The sequence below is a fragment of the Hordeum vulgare genome, chromosome 3H (assembly GCF_904849725.1).
Source record: "Hordeum vulgare subsp. vulgare chromosome 3H, MorexV3_pseudomolecules_assembly, whole genome shotgun sequence".
Classification (NCBI taxonomy): domain Eukaryota; kingdom Viridiplantae; phylum Streptophyta; class Magnoliopsida; order Poales; family Poaceae; genus Hordeum; species Hordeum vulgare.
The window spans coordinates 434,693,229-434,714,050 of record NC_058520.1 but is presented as its reverse complement, the minus strand read 5'-3'; the positions used below and the strand labels follow the sequence as shown (position 1 = coordinate 434,714,050).

General features: G+C 44.9%; 1 protein-coding gene across 1 annotated transcript; it reads right to left on the bottom strand.

The window, feature by feature from the left end:
* Positions 1-13,088: 13,088 nt before the first annotated feature.
* LOC123441830 lies at positions 13,089-20,750 on the bottom strand. The gene is made up of 2 exons (XM_045118041.1): positions 20,660-20,750; positions 13,089-14,361 (listed from the first exon to the last, which is right to left on the bottom strand). Exons 1-2 carry the CDS (start codon positions 20,748-20,750, stop codon positions 13,553-13,555), a joined length of 900 nt encoding a protein of 299 aa, XP_044973976.1. The 3' UTR covers positions 13,089-13,552.
* Between the last annotated feature and the right edge of the window lie 72 nt (positions 20,751-20,822).

The window sequence follows — 20,822 nt, the reverse complement described above, 5'->3', positions numbered from 1 at the left end:
AGGAAGGTGCCCAATTACACGCTAGATCTCGAACCAGGGTCATGGATCGAGAGTTACGAACTTGCGATGGACATGCTCGACGTAAACGAGGCGGTTTGCGCCAAGTATTTCACTATGATGCTTGAAGGAACAGTGCATGCGTGGTTAAAAAACTTTCCACCTAACTCCATCAACACTTGGGCAGAGTTAAAGGAGCGCTTCATCAAGAATTTCAGAGGGACTTGCAAACGCCCGGTGACCATTGTCGACCTACAACACTGCGTCCAGCGGCCGGATGAGTCGGCCCATCATTGGACTCGGCAAGTCGTAGAAGTTATTCATTCATCAGATGGCATCTCGGCCGCTCAGATAGTGTTGATCCTGGAGAAAAACTGCCATTACGAGCCTCTGGTGCTGAAGCTGGGGCGACTTAAGCGTAAAGTGCAGGACATGGGCGAGTTGATGGATACCCTCACCAGATATGCCGAGTCAGATGACACCAAGGATCCTGGAGAGGACGACGACAAGGCTAGCACCGCCAGGAGGGGTGAGTCGTCGAAGGGACATTCTCAGTTTCAGGGCCAGGGAAACCACCATCATGGTGGGCAAGGCAAAAAGAGACAACAGGAAGGTCCCACAGATTTCGTTGCTAATATCAATACCGGCAACGGAAACCAACGCCAGAAGAAGCGGGGTTTCAGTGGGAAGAAGCCGCGCAATTATCATGAGATGCTGAAAGGCCCCTACCCGCAACATGCTACGGCCGAGGGACCGGCGACTCACTCTTGGGAGGATTGCTACGTGATGCAGGAGTTTTGAGCTGAGGCACTCAAGAAAGGCCAGGGAGGTGATCAGGGCAAGCGACAGGAACAGTTCAGCGCACCCGGGTCACGCTAGAGCCCGTTCGGCGGTTTTCCTGACCTGGGTCCTCAGGGCGGGTCACAACCCAATAGTGGACAGTACCAAGTTCACAACCAACAGCAGTACAACCTGCCGGGAGTGTTTCAGCAACCACTCCCGCAAGGGGATCTCTAATGACTGGATGATCGTGGCGGTTTCCAGAATAACCCCAAGCAACTGAACAGCGGGCAGTATCATGTGTTCACCACCAGCACCTGCAAACGGGATTAGAAGGTGAATCATAGAGCCTTCCGCGTGGTTGAGCCGACGCTCCCCAGGTACCTTCACTGGATACCTTTTGAAGGATGGAGGCAGCAGCACTAACATCCTATACTTTGATACCTTTTGAAGGATGAATATCTTGGAGAAAGACTTGATGCCATCGTCCACGGTCTTCCACGGCATCATTACCGGTAAGTCCGCGTATCCAATTGGGCGGATTAAACTTAACGTGGCTTTTGGCATAGAGTCCAATTACAGGAGCGAATCTCTCATGTTTGAGGTTGTCAAAATCAAGAGCCCCTACCACGCGTTGTTTGGAAGGCCGACTTACGCCCGATTCATGGCCCGCCCATGTTATGTTTATCTCAAGCTCAAGATTCATGGTCCTAAGGGACCTATTACAATTAGCGGGAACAGGAAGATAGCCCAAGAGTGTGAAGAGGGGGACGCAGCTTATGCCGAGTCGGCTTGCGTGGCCGAAGAGCTCATGTTTCACCAAGCCAATGTTGATCCGGCAGACATGACGCTGCTCAAGAGGCCAACAATCGAATCTGAGCAGCCCCTCAAGTTTAAGCCAACGGACGACACCAAGGTCATAGACTTCATGCCTCGCGACTCAACCAAGCAGTTCACTATTGGGACGGGTCTGGATCCCAAATAGGAAAGCGCGCTCATCGACTTCATCCGTGATAATCGGGACATCTTCCCATGGAAACCTTCTGACATGCAAGTGTACCGAGAGAATTCGCCGAGCACCATATTAATACTGACCCCAAAGTAAAAACAGTCCGACAGTACCTTCACAGGTTTAATGAGGAGCGACGTAAGGCCGTCAGAGAGGAAGTCGCCCAACTTTTGGCCGCCGGGTTCACCATCGAGGTTTTCCATTGTGAATGGTTGGATAACCCGGCCCTGGTGCTAAAAAAGAACGACACTTTCCTCATGTGCATCGACTACACTGACCTCAACAGAGCCTGTCCGAAGGATCCCTTCGCCCTACCCCACATTGATCAAATCATCGACTCAACAGCGGGTTGCGAGCGTTTGTGTTTCTTGGACACTTATTCAGGGTACCACCACTCAAGATGGCGGTGGCTGACCAGGAGAAAACATCCTTCATAACCCCCTTCGGAGCCTTCTGTTACGTGTCTATGCCGTTCGGGCTCAAGAGTGCGGGGGCGACTTATCAGTGTTGCATCCAAAATTGTTTGCATAACCAGATCGGTCGTAATGTCCATGCTTATGTGGACGACATCGTAGTCAGATCTCGGAAGAAAGAGTCACTCTTGGAGGATCTCAAGGAGACTTTTGACAACTTGCGCGTCTACCAGATGAGTCTTAACCCCACCAAGTGTGTGTTTGGTGTTCCTGCAGGAAAGTTATTGGGTTTTCTGGTGTCATAACGCGGCATTGAAGCTAACCCGGACAAAATCAAAGCGATTACTTCGCTAGGAAAGCCGGCTAATATTAACCAAGTCCAGCGCATGGCGGGTCGTATCGCGGCTCTAAGTCGCTTTATAAGTCGCCTTGGGGAGAAGGCCATCCCTCTCTATCAGCTGCTCAAGAAAACTGATCAGTTCGTATGGACGGACGAAGCCAACGAAGCCTTTGAAGCCTTAAAGCGACAATTGGTTAAGCCGCCAGTACTGGCGGCTTCGACGGACAAGGATCCTATGCTTTTGTACATCGCGGCCAATTCCAAGGCAGTGAGTGTGGTAGTGGTTGTCAAGCGGAAGGAAGAAGGAAAGGAATACCCGGTTCAGTGACCAGTGTATTTTATCAGCAAAGTCCTGACCCTCTCCAAACAACGCTACCCGCATTGGCAGAAGCTGGTCTTTGGGGGTGTTTATGGCGAGTCGGAAGTTGAAGCACTACTTCCAAGAACATCCCATCACGGTAGTCAGTTCTTCCCCCCTTGGCGACATTATGCAAAATCGAGAAGCAACGGGACGGATTGCTAAGTGGGCCGTCGAGTTGGGGCCTCATCATGTACGATATACTCCCCGCACGGCTATTAAGTCTCAAGCATTGGTGGACTTCATCAACGACTGGACCAAGTTGCAAATTCCACAGGATAGGCCCGATCATACCTATTGGACCATCTATTTCGACGGATCCAGGCAATTGGAAGGCTCGGGAGCTGGTGTGGTAATAACGTCGCCTCAGGGTGACAAGTTTTGCTATGTCCTCCGGCTCATGTTTCCATGTACCAACAATGCAACAGAGTATGAAGCCTTGCTCCATGGATTGTGACTCGTCAAAGATATGAGCCTCACGCGAGTCATATGTTTAGGCGACTTAGATTTGGTGGCACAGCGGGTTTCTGGCACCTGGGATTCTAGAGATCCCTTGATGGAGGCCTACAAACGAGCTATGTCGGATGTGGCGGGTCACTTTCATGGTTATCAAGTGGATCACATCGACCGGCGACTCAATGAAGTAGCAGATGTTCTTTCCCGTCTCGGTTCACAGCGTAAGCCGGTTCCCCCCAATGTCTTTTCGGATGTATTACATAACCCTTCGGTGAGGTTACCCTCAGAGGTAGATTTGGCGGTGCCAGACCCCGAGTCTCAACTTGTGGCGGCTCTTCGTGCCACTCCGGATTGGGCGATTCCCTACATGGCGTATCTTATACGAGGCGAGTTACCCACGGATGAGTTCTTGGCTCATCAAATCGTCCGACGGTGCAAATCCATGGTCATACACAACGGCGAGTTGCACAAGCGAAGCACGTGAGGGGTATTTCAAAGGTGTGTCTCTTCTGAGGAAGGATCTATGATCCTCAATGAGATTCATGCAGGCGACTGTGGTCATCGTGTCGGGTCACGATCTTCGGTTTCTAAGGCCTTTAGACATGGGTTCTATTGGCTGACGGCTCATGCAGACGCAGAAGAGATAGTTCGCCGATGTGATGGTTGCCAGAAATTTGGACATCGGATGCACGTGCCCGCTCAGGAGTTGCGAATGATACCAATCACTTGGCCGTTTGCATTCTGGGGGCTAGACATGGTTGGCCCTTTCAAGATGTCGTCCAATAAAAAGACTCACCTATTGGTGGCGGTTGACAAGTTTACTAAGTGGGTCGAGGCAGAGACCGTTAGTAGCTGTGATGCAGATACGACTGTCAAATTCTTGAAAAAATTGATTTTCTGGTTTGGATACCCTCATAGTATCATTACTCACAATGGTACTAATGTATCGAAGGGCGCAATGCAAGAGTTTTGCAGTCGAGAAAATATCTGGCTTGACGTTTCTGCAGTCGCACATCCCGAGTCTAATGGGCAGGCAGAAAGGACGAATCAGGAAATATTGTGGGGAATAAAGCCCCGGCTTATGGAGCCTTTGGAACGTACTCCAGGATGTTGGGTGGAAGAATTGCCCTCAGTATTATGGAGCATCAGGACCACTCCAAATCACTCCACGGGTTTTACTCCTTTCTTTCTGGTCTACAGGGCAGAGGCGGTGTTGCCAAGTGACATCAGACACGATTCACCGCGAGTCGCTACCTATGTGGAAGAATACAATGAGTTGGCATGACATGATTTGTTGGATGCTTTGGAGGAAGAGCGTGACTTGGTGCATCACGGTCGGCGATCTACCAACAAGGCTTGCGACGTTACCACAGCCACCGTGTCAAGAGCCGGACTTTCCAAGAGGGCAACTTAGTGCTCCGACTGATTCAGGATCACACTGGTCTGCATAAGTTATCACCTCCATGGGAAGGACCGTTTGTCATCAGCAAGAATCTCCGGAACGACTCATACTATTTGGTGGATCTTCGCCCAGATAGGCCAACTATAGAGGTTGAGACAACTCGCCCCTAGAATATAGCCCACCTACGGCCTTACTACACCTAGAGCCATGGCCTCCTTTCTTTTTTACAAATCTTAGAACTTGTAATCTTTTATTTATAAAGCAATAAAGCCGGTACCCACGAACTTCAGGGTCCTTTGCCGTTTCAGCTTCTGGAAAGCATGAGTCTTTATTGTTCTATGATTCGTCCAAACATGGACGCTATCAAGGCCAAAGAGCATAAGTCGCCATGCTGCACTTATTTCAAAACTGGGCCCTGGTAAGCCAAAGAGGACCAGTCGCCACGTTGCACGGTTCAAACATAGGCGCCTTATATGATTTTGAGAATTAAGCTGGCTTACTTTGGGGCTACAAGTTCCCAAGTCGTTTTGCAGTAAGAGCGTACACACTTCTGCAATCCTACGTCCAACTTTTCCTAATCATAGGTCACTTGGGGGCTTCCACTCACTGAGTTCAGCCTGAATACCCTCTTGGTTAGCGAAAAATTACCGCATTACAAACGGTTATACTGGACTATGTGTTGGACAAGTCGCCACATGGACCTATGTACTCTCAACGAGTCAATCCATTATTTAGACCCTGAACTCGCCTTGGTTAAAACATAAAAGGTACCGGCCGGAGCCACACATGGAAAATAGAGAAACCATTGGTTCACTGAACCTGCTTCACTGAAGCTTGACTCGCACTTGATCAGCCGGTCTAAACAATATGGGCTATTGCAAAAGCCTTCATGGGTAACACTACAGTTTTGCAAACTCGTCTTATCCTGTCGTAGCTCATTGAGCCGACGAATTTTCTATCTTGGTGGCACTGGCACAAGGTTTCATAAAACCCTTGTATAACTCGCCACGAATCATTCAGTCGGCTTTTGTTCATGACTCGCCGTAACTCATTGGGCCGTTTTTGAACTATTATTTGCCATAACCCAGGGGGCTGACTTATGGTCTGCCATAACTCACCCACGGGGCTGGCTTATGTTCATAAGACACACAGGTTGAAGATTTTTTATGTCGAACTATGACACTTCCTAGCTTACTAAGCACAAGGATTATAAAAGTCGATTCATGATTCGCAGAAAGAATAAATTATCCAGCAGTGTCAAGCAAAAGGCATGGGCGGAAGACTGTTTTCTTACAATCCAGCAACCTATTACATAGCTCACACAGCCAAGTCAGGCGTCATCTCCCGATTAAAAGAAATCAGATTGTTTTTAAAGCAATGGTTACATCCCAAGAAGACTCAAGCTGCTTCTAGGTCGCCTTGCCTCGAGCTCTCTCCACCTTCCATTTGTAAGTCGCCCAGCTTCCAGTTACACTTGGCCAAGGCGACGAACTTATCTTCATCATCAAGGAAGGTAGACAGATCTGCTTCGAAGTCAAAGAGATTCTTGGGTCGGCGAGGAGACAGACTGGTAGTTTCATGCGATGGAGGAGTCACCCTCTTGTTATTACCATCATACGCAGCTTGGTATTTGTTTAAATCCAAGTTGGCTGCTAGTTGAGTCGCCGTAAAGCGGGACTCTTTGATTACTCGATGGTAGTCATCTTCGGAGAACTCTGACCCGTCGTCTTTCAGTTCAGGATAGCCAGCAGTTACCTCCTCTGGTTTCAGCTCGGGAGCATAGGCCAGGCACCGTCTTAGGGTATTCAGGACTCCCCTCCGGGCGGCTAATCTCTTCAGCTCCTCCACTTGAGGAGGCAATGTGGACAGGAAGCCAAGCATGCTCTTGATGGACTTAAATGGCTTTTTGTTGCCCATCACTGCTTTTATTGTCAGCACGCCTCCTATATACAACTGTTCGGTGAAGGTACACATTGCCTTTAGTTTCAGCATGCAGTCGTCTTGGAGATTGGCGGCTCATAGACCTACCCAGGATAAATCCGTGTTTGTTAGTATTGACAAAATAGACTGATTTTTCGATGAAGGAAATTGATCCTTACCAAACATGGCTTCAGTCATGTTGGAGATGTGTTTTTTCAAGCCGGAGATGTTGGGCGGCTTCCAGTTTCTCCTCGGCTTGCTCGGCCCGCTTCAGGAGGGTGGCTTGGTCAGCTTTGGCTTTCTTTTCAAGCTTCTGGTGATCAGCCTTCATTCTTTCCATTTCAACCAGGACCACCTAATACTTTTTCTCAGACTCAGATCGAGCATTCTGCTGTTCGCCTAACTTTTTCCTTAAATCAGCCACGGATGACTCGACCTGGGTCACAGATTCATGCAAAGCAAAAATTGGGGAGGCAAGTCTCAAAACTATTGCAAGCAATATTCGTGACACTTGGGGGCTAATGTATGATTCTATTCAAATTCATACAAAATACAAGACCCGGCTCATCTTTCAAAAAGATGAGCCGGCCCTTGGGGGCTACAGGTTGAAGTTTTCTTTAACAACAAGACCCAACTCATCTTTCAAAAGATGACCCGGCCCTTGGGGGCTACAGGTTGAAGTTTTCTTTAACAACAATACCCGGCTCATCTTTCAAAAGATGACCCGGCCCTTGGGGCTACAGGTTGAAGGTTTCTTTAACAACAAGACCCGGCTCATCTTTCAAAAGATGACCCGACCCTTGGGGGCTACATGTTGAAGTTTTCTTTAACAACAAGACCCGGCTCATCTTTCAAAAGTTGACCCGGCCCTCGGGGGCTATAGGTTGAAGTTTTTCTTTAACTACAAAGACCCGAGTCATCTTTCAAAAGATGACCCGGCCCTTGGGGGCTACAGGTAGACGTTTTTTTAAAACTACAAAGAGCTGTCTCATCTTTCAAAAGATGACCCGGCCCTTGGAGGCTACAGGTTCAAGATTTGAATATATACAAGACCCGACTCATCTTTCAAAAGATAACCCGATCCTTGGGGGCTATGGATGGATACGGGTCTAATATATATTGCAACAAAAATTACTTCATCAAGCAAGACTAGTCTATTGGAAGGCTAATGGGTGGAAGAGAATACATAATAGACGTACCTCATGTTTAACTCTCATCAGGTGGATCAAGATTTTATTCATTTCATAACTCATCTCCACGCGACTTGAGAAGCCAGAGCAGAGTTGGTCAAATTAGAGCTTCTCGTAATGAGGAAGCTTCAACTTACCAACATCTTGATCTGCGGAGGGATGAGATTCCTTTGAGGAGTGTATGGATATAACCACCGCTGCAGGTTTGGAGTAGCCAGTGCCAGTGATAATGACGGCCTCTAGATCCTCAGTCGCCTTGGAAGGGTTCGGCGGGTTAACATTGTCAGCAGTTTCCTTTAAGATGCCTGGCGAGTCATCCCGGACGTCAGGGATGTCATCCATAGGAACATCATGAGCCGCCACTTGGTCCTCATCAAGCTCTGGGACAGAGACGCTCGTGCCTAAGACTTCAGTCGTCTTAGGAGTGGAGCACAAGTCGCCGGTCTTTCTCTTCTTTGCTTGTGCTCTGAGATGAAGGCACCAAAATTAGGGCAAATATCATTATTGGGAAGAGAAAGAGTTAATGAAAGAACTCATCCTTGTACACGAATCATTGGCGGAAGGGCTGACATCGCTGAGTCGCCAGTTGAAGGAGGAGAGGTCTAAAAGAATAAAAGTTTGAAGACTGAGGGAGTTGTGAATCGCATTTTCCACAAGGAAGAGTGTGTTTAAACAAGAGTATACCTCGCTTGTGCGCTTCCGACCGGTTGTCTTTTCAGTCAACCCGGAAATTAAGTCGCCAGAGCGGCTCCGGATTTTACGCTTGGGAGTATATTTTGCCTTTCTTCAAAAGGAAATCATGATCCATATAAGCATTTGGGTGCGACATGGGAACTTCCCACAAATCCGCCGGGCTGGCCTAGGTGAAGAGGAAGGTGAGTCGGAAGAAATAGAAATTACCTCAACCGCATCATCTTGGCTTTCATAGTCATCACCCTACGTATAAAGGCACAGGGTATAAGCATGGGTCGGAACATAAGGGTGATAAGTAAAGGAGAAGTTTTTACCTCTGATTGTTCTTCGACGGCTTGTGACTCGCCGACAACGGATGAATCCTTGGCGGCGGCTTTGCCTTTGCTTGTTTTCTTCTTCTTCTTCGGTTGCGGCTTGGTTGTTTTCTGGGCGGTCACCTTGGGTCCCCTTCGCCAAAAGGGATCACTTTTCTGGTGGATAGAATAAAATGTCAAACCCGGAGCATTGGCACGTATATTTAAAAAGTAAAAGAAGGCGGCTTGGATAGTTACCGGTGGAGCCGGGTTGGAGCGACAGAAGGGCTTGAGCCCGATCTTCGCACAGTCTTCCAAAGACTCGCCGGTTAACTTATTGATTATCCCAACAATGTCTCTCTCTGCAAGTTTTTTATGATGGAAGCATTGCGGATGGTTCACGCTGCCATCATATTCACACATCAGACCATCCCGGCGACTCAAAGGAAGGATGTCCCATTCCACCCAGCAACGGAATAGATCAACACCGGGGAGCCCGTTATTGGTCAGTGATCGCAACTCGGAGAAGACTGGGATGGATTCCAATTCTTCTTCTTCTGTAAGCTTATCGGGCAGCTTGAAGTCCATGGACAGGCGATCTTCTCTATAACCCCGAAGTGGGTTCTCGCCAGGAGGAGAAGTGTCCCGATAGTAAAACCAAGACTCGGCCCAGCCTTTGGGATGGTTGGGCAGAAGGACATTTGGAAATCCCCGTTCGTGGCGCCTCTGGATGTTGACTCCACCAAGTTCATGATTGGGCCCGTTGGAAAATTCGGTCTGGCGATTCAGATGAAAGAAGTTCCAAAATAATGGAACTGTGGGCTCTCTTTGCAGGTATACCTCGTAGAATACTTGAAATTGGCACAGGTTACTCATAGAGTTGGGTCCCAGGTCTTGAGGATGAACATTGAGGAAATGAAGAGTGTCTTTGAAGAACTTCGACCCGGGCGGTTTGAAACCTCGTTTATAGGTGGTCAGTGAAGACGACTATTTCCCCTTCGGCAGGGTTGGGGATTACCTCGCCTGGGGCAGTTTGCCAACCGATGACTTCCTTACTGTCGATATGACCCAACTTGACAAACTTCTCAATAATAGTGGCATCAATCTTGGTTGGTAACCAATCGCATTTTGAGACGCCAACCATGACTACAAAAGGAGGAAACAAGGCGGCTCAGTAAGGACCATGAAATATGGTGACTCGACAGTTGGAGATCTACGATGTATCTGTGAAGACCTTATGACTCGTCCTTCGGTAGCTAAAGGTATCGATATGAAGGCATTCTAACTCGCCAGATGAGCAATTTATGGTAATAGGAGGGTATTATGACTCGCCCCTCGACCGACAAAAGGCGTAGCTATGGTGATAATCTAACTCGCCGTGGTGGAAGAAGGTGAGCGGCGACTCTCAAAGGATTTCTTCCTTAGGGATATTCCCGGGAAAGGGACAAACATGTTTCTCAAAACGGACAGTAAATTACAGATCTACGGATGGATCGAATTAAAAGGATAATACTTGGTAAAATGGAGAAGGCTATGAACACAAAGATGATGCAGTGCTATCATCTGGGTCTAAGGAGTAAAAACTCAAATGGTCGAGAAATGCAATGAGACTACCACAATTTGCTACTACACAGGACCTACCCACAAGAGTATTAAGCGGATCTGGAGCAAAGAAAGATGTTCGTTGCGTTTCAGAGCTAACCTACATGAGCAATGGAGTCCTCAGTCTAACCCTAATGGAGGATAGCGTTTACCTGAAAGAGGAGGACGACGCCGGAAGCGGACGCGGAGAGCTTCGCGCCTTCGACTGGCTCGAAGACGCCCAGGGTGCGGCGGCAGGCGATGAAGCTTCGGGGACCGGCAAGGAGGCCGAGGTGCTGGCACGAGGAAGAAGAAGGACGCGAGGAAGCCGAAGTGGGGGCAGGTAATAGAACCCCCACTCCTTCGTGCGACTATTTAAAAGGGCCGGAGCTAGAATCGAGGCGGCGGGCACGCGAAGAGAGGCGTCAAAACTGAAAATTTGCAATAATGGTGCCTAGATTTTCGGGATAAGTAAATGGCGGTGCAAACAATCCATTGGGTGGTTACGGCATTAAAATCCTGAAATTGAAGGGATAAGGCGATGTCATCAAAAACTGCATGGCGGCTGAGACAGTTCATGATGGACGGCAGCTTATCATCCGTCAAAAGATAGGAGTGATACAAGTCGCCCCAAAATGAGTGAAGGTTTATTGGCATGAATAAATCCAGGACAATCTGGGGCCTAATGTTGGGGATGTTACCTGCGGTGTAACCCGCCCTAGCTGGGCCGGGTCACTAAGGGGGCGACTCATTCATTGGGCATACATGCCTTGGCCCAGGAGCCGGATGGCGGTTTAGAAGCTATACAGAGGATAGACCGCCAAGGAGGTTTCCAGTCTTGGAAAACACGGGGACTTAGAGATAAGGAAAGCTACAATTTGTAGCTAGCCAGGACTCTTGTAAATCCTAGGGCCTCGACCAGTATATAAAGGCGAGTCCCTGGGAAAGATAGGTCAAGTTAGAAATCATCGAGAGCCAGGTCAGGCGAGTTACGCCCTCCTTGTAATCGAAACCATCATCAATCTACACAAAGCAGGACTTAAGCTTTTACCTTCACACGAGTGGCCAAACCTGGGTAAATCTGAGTCTCGCTTTCGCTCACCCCCTTTGAGTCGCCACCAAGGTGCGATGGCTCCATCTTTAAGTCCTTTCACGAAGACATCTGCCGTGACAAAACCACGACATGAGCCGTCTATCATGCAGGCTCACCATCTAGTGTTTCGGTTGTTTGTTGCGAAACACTTCTTTTCCATTTGGCTCATTTCTGGAGAAAGAAATCAGTTGCGTCCCTCACACTACATGCATACTTATAGGAAACACACATCACTATCCCTTTCAACCCTATGTCTAAGAGGTTCACGGGGACACACGCACCGCCGCCGCCTCCAGCCAGTCATTTTTGTCTTCCCCCTCTCCGTCTTCTACCTCTGTCGCATCTCCTATCGTGGCCCTCTTTCTTCTCGGTTCCAGCATTGCCAAATGCGGTTGTACAATTTGGATCACCCAACGTCGTCTCGCTGCATGTACCCATCATGTAGCCGGTGGTAGCATAAGAGAAGGCCGGTTTTAGCTTCTTATGCTTATGGGCGCATGCTCGCACCTCGACTCATCTCATGTTCCAGCAACACAAATAGCCAGTTATATCATAAGAGATGGGTCGTTCCAGCATATCATGCCTACAGTTGCAGCACCGAACAACTCCATCCATGCATCGTTTCCCATCTCCCAACGTGGCTAGTTACAGCTCCTCCTTCGATCGGTTCTAGCATCCACTCAAGCCGGTTATACCTTCCACCAATGCTAGTGGTGACAAATCTTGGCTCCAGAGCGATGCCCATTGTACCTTCTGGTATCGCTGGTTAAAACTCCAAGACAACGGGTTTCAGCATGCAGCGCCGCAGGTTGCAACACAACCTCACACGGCCGACGTGCTTCCAGCCCACCACACCTCCAGTTGTAGTACGCTACGTGTCTTTCCCGCGCTACACCAGTTGCAGCAAGGGCGTGGGGACAGGGAGGATGTGCTCCTTGCGGCAACGACACCGTTGGGGTGCATAGAGAGGAGAGGGGGACATGAAAAATCCAGGAAAACGCGAGAGGAATAGAGCGGTCAAACATTGGGAGAGAGAAAACATTGTGAGGAAGAATATGGGTCACGAATGGTCGTGGAGCTTCGGGACTGCATGGGGACAAAAAGAAAATAGATGGGGCTAGATAGAGCGGTGCGGAGGACGAGTGGCAGCAGATGGGCATACGGTTTCAATTCAGATCTACGACCCGCACGCGTCCGGGTTGCCCTGCTGACGATAAACATTTTCCTTGTTTGTTTGCCTTCTTACTCGTGTACACCTCTTTGTGTATATATATATATGATGTATGCACTCTAGTTTAGAATAAAAAAGAACTTGATGAGTATCACATGTGTGATGCGAACACATAACAACTTCGAACGTGTTTTACTATAAATTTAGTGAGATGAGAATAATAATTATTTTTTCGTATGACAAGTTTTTTTAATAACAATTATAATCGTAAAATACGTCAGGACGAGAGTGTTCCATGTCACGTGTGACAATTACCATTTGGCAACCATAAATCTCCACCCGATGACTGATCCGCGGTCGAGAATGAACACGATGCCTACCTTTGGTATCTGTTAGGATTTAATTAGTAGATTAAATAAAAGGGATAATCCTCCCATGTAATAATCTATGTCGGTTAGTAGAATGGCAACCGACATACCACACACCCCTTCACGAACGGATGCATCTCTTCATCGCGTCCCTTCTCCTTGTATAAATATGTTGAACATCAATGGAATAAGACAAGAGTTGATTCATTTCTTTCTCTCTCGCTCGCTTTACATCTCGAATCGAAACACGTTATCAACACTGCTCTCCAGCGAAAGCGGTTCCGACGAAAAGAAGGCAGAATGTGAGGAATAGATAATGCCTGGCGACTCTGTTTCTTCGCCTTCTTCGCGACAAAGGTCGTCGCCGCTGCTTCGTTGCTGGCTATCGCCTCATGGTTTGGGCGGACTCCGCCGCTTCCGACGTGGAGGTTGGAATCGGCGCCGCCTGGATCCCCGTCGCCATCACCAGAATGATGGGGGCCCTTGAATCAGCCCGCGCAGGCACCGGCGCCGCCGCATCCTGAAGTGCCCGCCTGGATTCCCGCCACTTCGGCCGCATCAAGGCCTCGCCACCTGGCTGCGCTCGCCCTCGCCCGTCCGTGCTGTGGCCGGCAACGCCAGGCCGTGACCGCCTCTGGCCACACCCTCCCAGCCGCCTGTGTCACGCGCCCGCGCCACGCGAGGAGGATGCCGAGAACCGCCGCCTCGCCAAGGCCGAGGCCGCCGCCCGCAAGGCCGAGAACCGCCGCCTCGCCAAGGTCGAGGTCGCCGCCCGCAAGGCCGAGGCCTCGCCCTTGCGACGCGCCCACCCGCACCGAGGTCGCGCGCCGCGCCACGCTCGCATGCGCCGAGGCCGCCCACCTCTCCCCGCACGCGTCGCGACGCGCCCGCCGCCCATCTGCACGTCCGCCGGTCGTGCGCTGCGCCTGCTTGCATCGTGTTGCGCTCGCACTAGCCCACCCGCACCATGGCCGGCAGCGTCGTGTTGTGGTCGTACTCCCGTGTGCCTCCCAGCGCCCGCACCGTGGCCGGCAAAGCCGTGCTGTAGTCGTGCTCCCACGCGACTCCCAGCGCCCGCACCGTGCTACTCGGCGCCCTGCGTCCCGTAGCCGCAGAATCCGGCCTCGACTGGCCGCCGCTCGGCTGCAGCCATGGCTCCTCGCGGTTTTGATATTCAGCAGTAGTTGGTGCCCATGGCGCAACAGCCAACGGTGCCCTCGTACGGGGAAAATCCCCACCAAGGGAATGGATGGGTGATTCCTATACCCATACGGGAGAGGAGAAAGGAAGAAGCAACCTTATCTCTTCATAGTTTGCACTTTAGTCCTTGCGGCTTTGCCTATTCTTGAATAGGCCAAAACTTGTGTTAGTTATGATTTTACGGTTAATTCTAGCAGAGATTTTATTACTATTTAAACTGTTAAATCTGGTACATATAATTATGTGCCATTTTATGTTGAGTACTAATATACTCAAGATCCTAAATTGATCTTATGTATCTCCATGTTCGCTACATGTCGAGATTAATACGTTTATTTGCAATTGGGATTTTTGTTTTCTTGGAAATAAAAATCAATTCATTTTAATTGAGCATTTGGCCTGATACAAGCATGAATTGATATGCAAAATTCCAAGTGTTTTTTTTTAAATTGATGTTTTGGGATCATAAGGTAGTGTGTAGATCTACTGCACCATTTGCATATTATTCACCATTACTGTGAGGTCTTCATCTTGTCAATTTTACAAGATGATTACCTTCAAAGTGCTCTTCCAAATATTAATATTAGATGTGGCTACCTCAAGAAATCATAAGTTAATATTGGCATCTACTGCAAAATTTTGCAGACTATCGATTATTACTGCAAGGTCTACATCATGTCATTCTGACATATGATTATCTTTAAAGTGATTTTCTTAAATATAGCATAACATAAGGTAATAGAATTATGAACATCTACTGACAAAAGCCAGACTATGTTTTCCATTACTGCGAGATCTACACCATATTGGTGATTATCTTCAAAGTGTTATTCTATATCAATTGAGGTCTACACATATGGCTATATGGCATCGGTCGTACTAAAATTTGCTCCTCTGAAGCAATTGTTGTTGTTCACTAAAATGATTTACTATCATAGTAATTTCATGCATGATTATTGCATGTTGAATGGTATTATCTACCAATATCAATTATCCAAACCACATTTTGTTTGAATATGTCATAGAGAATTATGCAAATATTTGCATACTCTAATGATTACCTTCTATTACATTGGTAAAATACATGGCAACGGAGCCTACGCCACTATTTTTAATTATAGTGTCATCCATCCATCTAGATGGATGCCATAATTTATAGCGAGTGTCTCAAACACTATTGGTTGTTATTTTCATAGTGACCCAGCAATGTTAAAATTGCAAAGTCTATGTTTTGGCCGTGACTCTAAAGTCACACTTTTCTCACGAATGAAGCCCAAAATATTAGCAACGATTTTATCGCATGCACTATATTGAAGGTTTACACCCCATGTTCACCAAGCATCACCTTGGCGGATTGTGCTCAACAAGATCATTTCATCCATATATTTTATTTTACTCCTAGAAGTAAATAAAATAAATGCATTAGCATTTTTTTAAGTAATGCATGATTGTCATTTCCAAATATAGTAAATGCATGATTTGGTGGGAGTATTTATTGTAAGATGATTCATGACATCAGTCATTGTATCCACATGCGGCATTTGTGGCCACTATAACTCCACCTTCGGAATATGTGCCATGGCTATTCTCTTAATAGCTAATTATGTCCATATGTATTTCGTCTGTCACCAACTTCACTTAGTTCTCAAACTAAGTACATAATGGGCGAATATTTATTCACCTTGAATATTTCCCTTAAGAAAACATGCTGCCATGAGCATATTTCGAATGATCACCCAATAATTTTTCAAGGCATCAAGTCTACCGCACCTTACAATTTTGGTAATTATACAATCAACTTGAAATTGAGATTTTGTGATCAGATATTTTTCATATTTGAATCCGATTGAATATCCCATAATACACTTTACATCCTCTTATGATGGCATTACCATTTTCATGGTAAAGAAACATATTATTTCTTAAATCATCATATTCACCCAACGGGTGCTATAAAATTATTTGAAAATATTTGCTAGTATTGAGAAGCAAGTCAATGGTCACAAAATAGAACCATGAGGAATTCAAAGTAAAGTGGAGGCTAAAGACAACCAATGACAGAATTACCTTTTAATTGGGAATTGATCATTTCCAGATGAAAAAAAGATAACTCTCAAGTTTGTCAAATGTGTGATTACATAAATATCGTACATATGATTACTAAACCCTCAAACATATGGTCAAACCATACTACGAATTTATTAAAAGGCAAATAAGTTCATTGGGATATTTGAAAAATTGCAAACGTACGACCAATAACTATTCTGGTAAATGATGTTCTCAAATCTTCATCAGAAGGAGAACCAAAAATATAATGCAATAAAAGAATGATCAATTCGTTTGCGCCTATGATATGTTTGCATAATTCATTTTTCAGTAATATGGGAGACGTCATGTAATATCCCGATTATTCCCAAAAATATTGTTTGCATATAGTTGTACTACTACATGTAATGTAATGTCCAACATCCTATTTCTTGGACATCATGTTTGATAAATTTTGAATGTATGAATCAATTCATACTTAGTTTTGTTGCGTACAAAATAATTTTCTAATTCTTACAAAATATTTGGTTATAAGCCTTACAATCCTGGTTTGGGGTTGATTAGAAAATTATGGACAATTCTGTTGGTCACAACTTAACAAGTTGCAAAATTTCCCAAATCATCAGATTTTATGTGCACCACATGTGTGATAGGGGAAATTAATTTAAGGCACTCTCACCTTACAATTCTATATGAGCAACTCATTCTTCCTTGAACACATTCAGAAAATATGTGGATTACTCAACCATTATGTGGTATATATTATATAGATACTTCATGGTACTCATGGAAATATTTATAAAATGATTTCCAGTGTGTCTCTTGTCACACAAACCATGAATGAAATAACTAAATTAATTGCTTAAATTCTCAAAGTAAGAGCAAGTTATCCTAAGCAAGGGATAAATCCAATTGAATGGACAACTTCGTTGAACTCATTTCACAAGCAATGTCTGATTATACATAATACATTATGTAATACACATAATGGTTTAGTTCAATATCTTAACAAAGATAATGAAACTAATAATATGACCAAACTTATAGAATCGTAATTTACTAGCCTCATGCTAGACAAATACGACATTAGACACTGTAAGTATGATATAAATCATACCAACTGCATAGCATACTACTTTCCCCTTGTAGTAATTACGTGAAAATCAACAAAGTATTTCCTATCTGCGATAATTCGGTTACATACCGATATCACCACTCCAGCATACATCAATGGACTCTCACAGAAAATTAGGGATCTATGTGAGGAATAACAATTTATTCGTCAATCAAAATTATTCATAGCCCGTATGCTGATTGCATCAGCAATAAGGACATTTCTGGCATTAGGGGGAGATAAGTATCACAAAGAATGTCAATAAATAAATTAGAAATGTTATTCACATTCAGTCCTTATATCCACGTACTCAAAGGATCTAAACTAAAAGTTTAGAATTACATATTTGCAACTCATTGCAAATCTGCCACATACGTTTACTAATAACAAAGGTGTCACCCAATTTTATATTCTTGCAGTAAAGTGTCAGAAAGAGTGGAGGTACCTGATAAACCACTCTTCTCCCCAAATGAGAGCAATAGGGGGAGAAATCTAACCACACGAGATATAATCTCGCATATGCTTCCGCGGAAACAGAGGAAATCAAATCCTCAACCCAGTAAATGTAATTCAACATCAAGTTGAAAGACACCTCACGGGATGCTCATAATCCAAAGCCCGACATAAATGTGCACAAATGTTTTGGTGTCGGGACATCGAAACACCTTGACTCCATTGTTGTAGGAAATCACAAGGAGTTCAAAGGAATAAATACATTTTCACAAATTTCATTGATTCCTCCAGAATCATATAACATAAGTCTACATTTGTCGACATATATTTCTTCTGAAAATTGCTAAAACCTTTTGGGCCCTGAACCAAAATCCATGGTAGAGTGCCTCTTGTACTCATATTGGTTCACATAAAAGGAATCAAGTAATGAAGAATAGCACCCGCTCTACAAACGAGTGGTATTTACCACAGTAATACCTACTCCTCATAAGTATCTTCCATATGGAATACTAAAAACTTCTCATTCATAGACAAAGTCAGTGAGGTGGTGAGAAAGCGAGGTTTGTAGCAAAAGGGTTCACGCAGAGACCTGACATCAAATTATGATGTAACATACCTTCTTGGTATGAGTGGAACTATGTTTCGATAATAAATACCATTGGCAGTATAAATAATATTATCCATGCAGTTGATGGATGAAGTGGCTACATACTCATATGAGACTCATTTCGGAAATATATATTAAAGTCCCTGAAGGGCTTACAATTCCAAATCCAAAATAAATCGCAACATATTTGTGTAAAATTTCAGAAGACACTCTATGGCTTGATATAGTCGAAAATCATATGGTACTACTGACTAAATGATTTTTCTTCTTCCGAAGGATTACTCAATGATGATTGTTTATGTGTTAACAAAGGAATACCAAATTTGAATTCCTTATATCACCTCAGTGTATATCGATGATTTCATCATCAATGTCTCTACAAGACCTAAACATACATAAAATCATCTCAAGACGAAAAATTTGGATTCAACCAAATTAAGCATAAGTTTACAACTTGAGCATTATATCAAGAATACGTATCAGTCTACATATATCCAAAACATATACGAGAAATTCAGTGTGGATACATCATAACAACAAAAGATATGTATGGTCATACTACCTTTGATAAGGTACAAATCCATTCATACCTAGGGGTGATAATGAAGTGATACTAGGACCTGAAGTTCTATATTTCACTAATGTCAAAGCACCCATATACTTGCAAACTACGTCAGGCCTGACACTATATTTGCTATCTTTATTCAGAGTGCAACTCCCAACAAAAGGTATATGGTTGATATAAGTACTATCATCTTACATCTGAAGATTACAATAAATCTTGGATATTTTCATCAGGAAATAGAAGATATGACCATGATATGATGTAATGATATTGGCTTTTTATTTGATCCCAATGACGCCATATCAATGACTGAATTTGCTGGAATAGCCTTCACATGGAAGTCATATAAATAAATTTTAATGGTTATTTCCAATTATCATTCTAACATAATTGCTTTATCTAAAGGCATTGCAAAATATGCATAACTTAGTAGAATGGTTAACCACACTCAAAATCATGTGGTTGAGATTCATGAGAATCACATAACTTGATTTATCAAGATACTTCCACTTATGTTACTCAATACCTATAGGTTATATGAAGAGCAATATCATAAATCACATTGTTCGGAAATTACTTATCCTCACGAATTATAGGAAATTGAGGAAATAATTTGCAAACAAAATATTATTATAATCCAACAGTTTATACACAATCTCATGTTCATGTCAATGGTAATCGTATGAGACATCCTCCATATTTGTAAAGTTCAGGGGGAGTAATCTCCCAAACTATAACCTATTGGCAATCATCAGATTGCATATATTGTACTCTTTTTCCCTTGATGAGTTTTCCCTAACGGTTTCTCATAAAAGGTTTGTAACGAGATAATATAAACACAAGTATCTATATATGTCATATTATTTTCTTCTTATATTTTTCTCACTGGGTTTTAAAGGAGTTTTCAATGGCATGTATGATTGCACTTTTTCCCTTATGAGTTTTCTCTCAAGTTTCTCATAATGGTTTTTAGTGAGGCAATATCTTCTCAAAGATCATATGTCATACTTTCTATTTTCCCTGCTAGGGTTTTTAAAGGAAGTATTCAAGACATATTAATTGTTCTCTAAACTTATCAATGAGTTTTCTCCTTCTTCAAAGGTTTTTTCATATGAGTTACCAAGAGACAATAATCACTATATGTTGCATCATTTTCTCCTTATCATTTCCCAATGGGTTTAGAGGAGTTTTAGCAACATATCATACACACTACTCCTTGCATTTTTCCCCACAGGATTTTTGGAAGAGAGATGATTTCAAAGATGTTTGATCGCAAATACAAGGAAGGATTAGGGGGGTGTTAGGATTTAATTAGTAGATTAAATAAAAAAGATAATCCTCTCATGTAATAATCTATGTCGGTTAGTAGAATGGCAACCAACATACCACGCACCCCTTTACGAACGGACGCATCTCTTCATCACGTCTCTTCTCCTTGTATAAATATGTTGGCGAAACGGGACCTAGGAAATTAGGAATCACGTCCTCGACGGATCAGGGACTTAGCTTGAATGGCCGAAGTCGGTCAAGGACGTACTACTGACACCGCATGTCTCATGGAAACGAAACAAGAGGATCGTATCAGTCCACGCCCCGATGAAGGTCCAGACCGAGCCCGCTCGCGTACTGCATGCGTCCACCGCGGGAGCCCTTCCCCGGTCTACACGCTCGACTCTCCAGTCCACCGCACGCGCACGTCATTTCTACTACCCCTTTTGAACCAGTCCTCCTTCAGTAGCTCTTCGCCACGCACGCGCTGCACGCTATAAATCG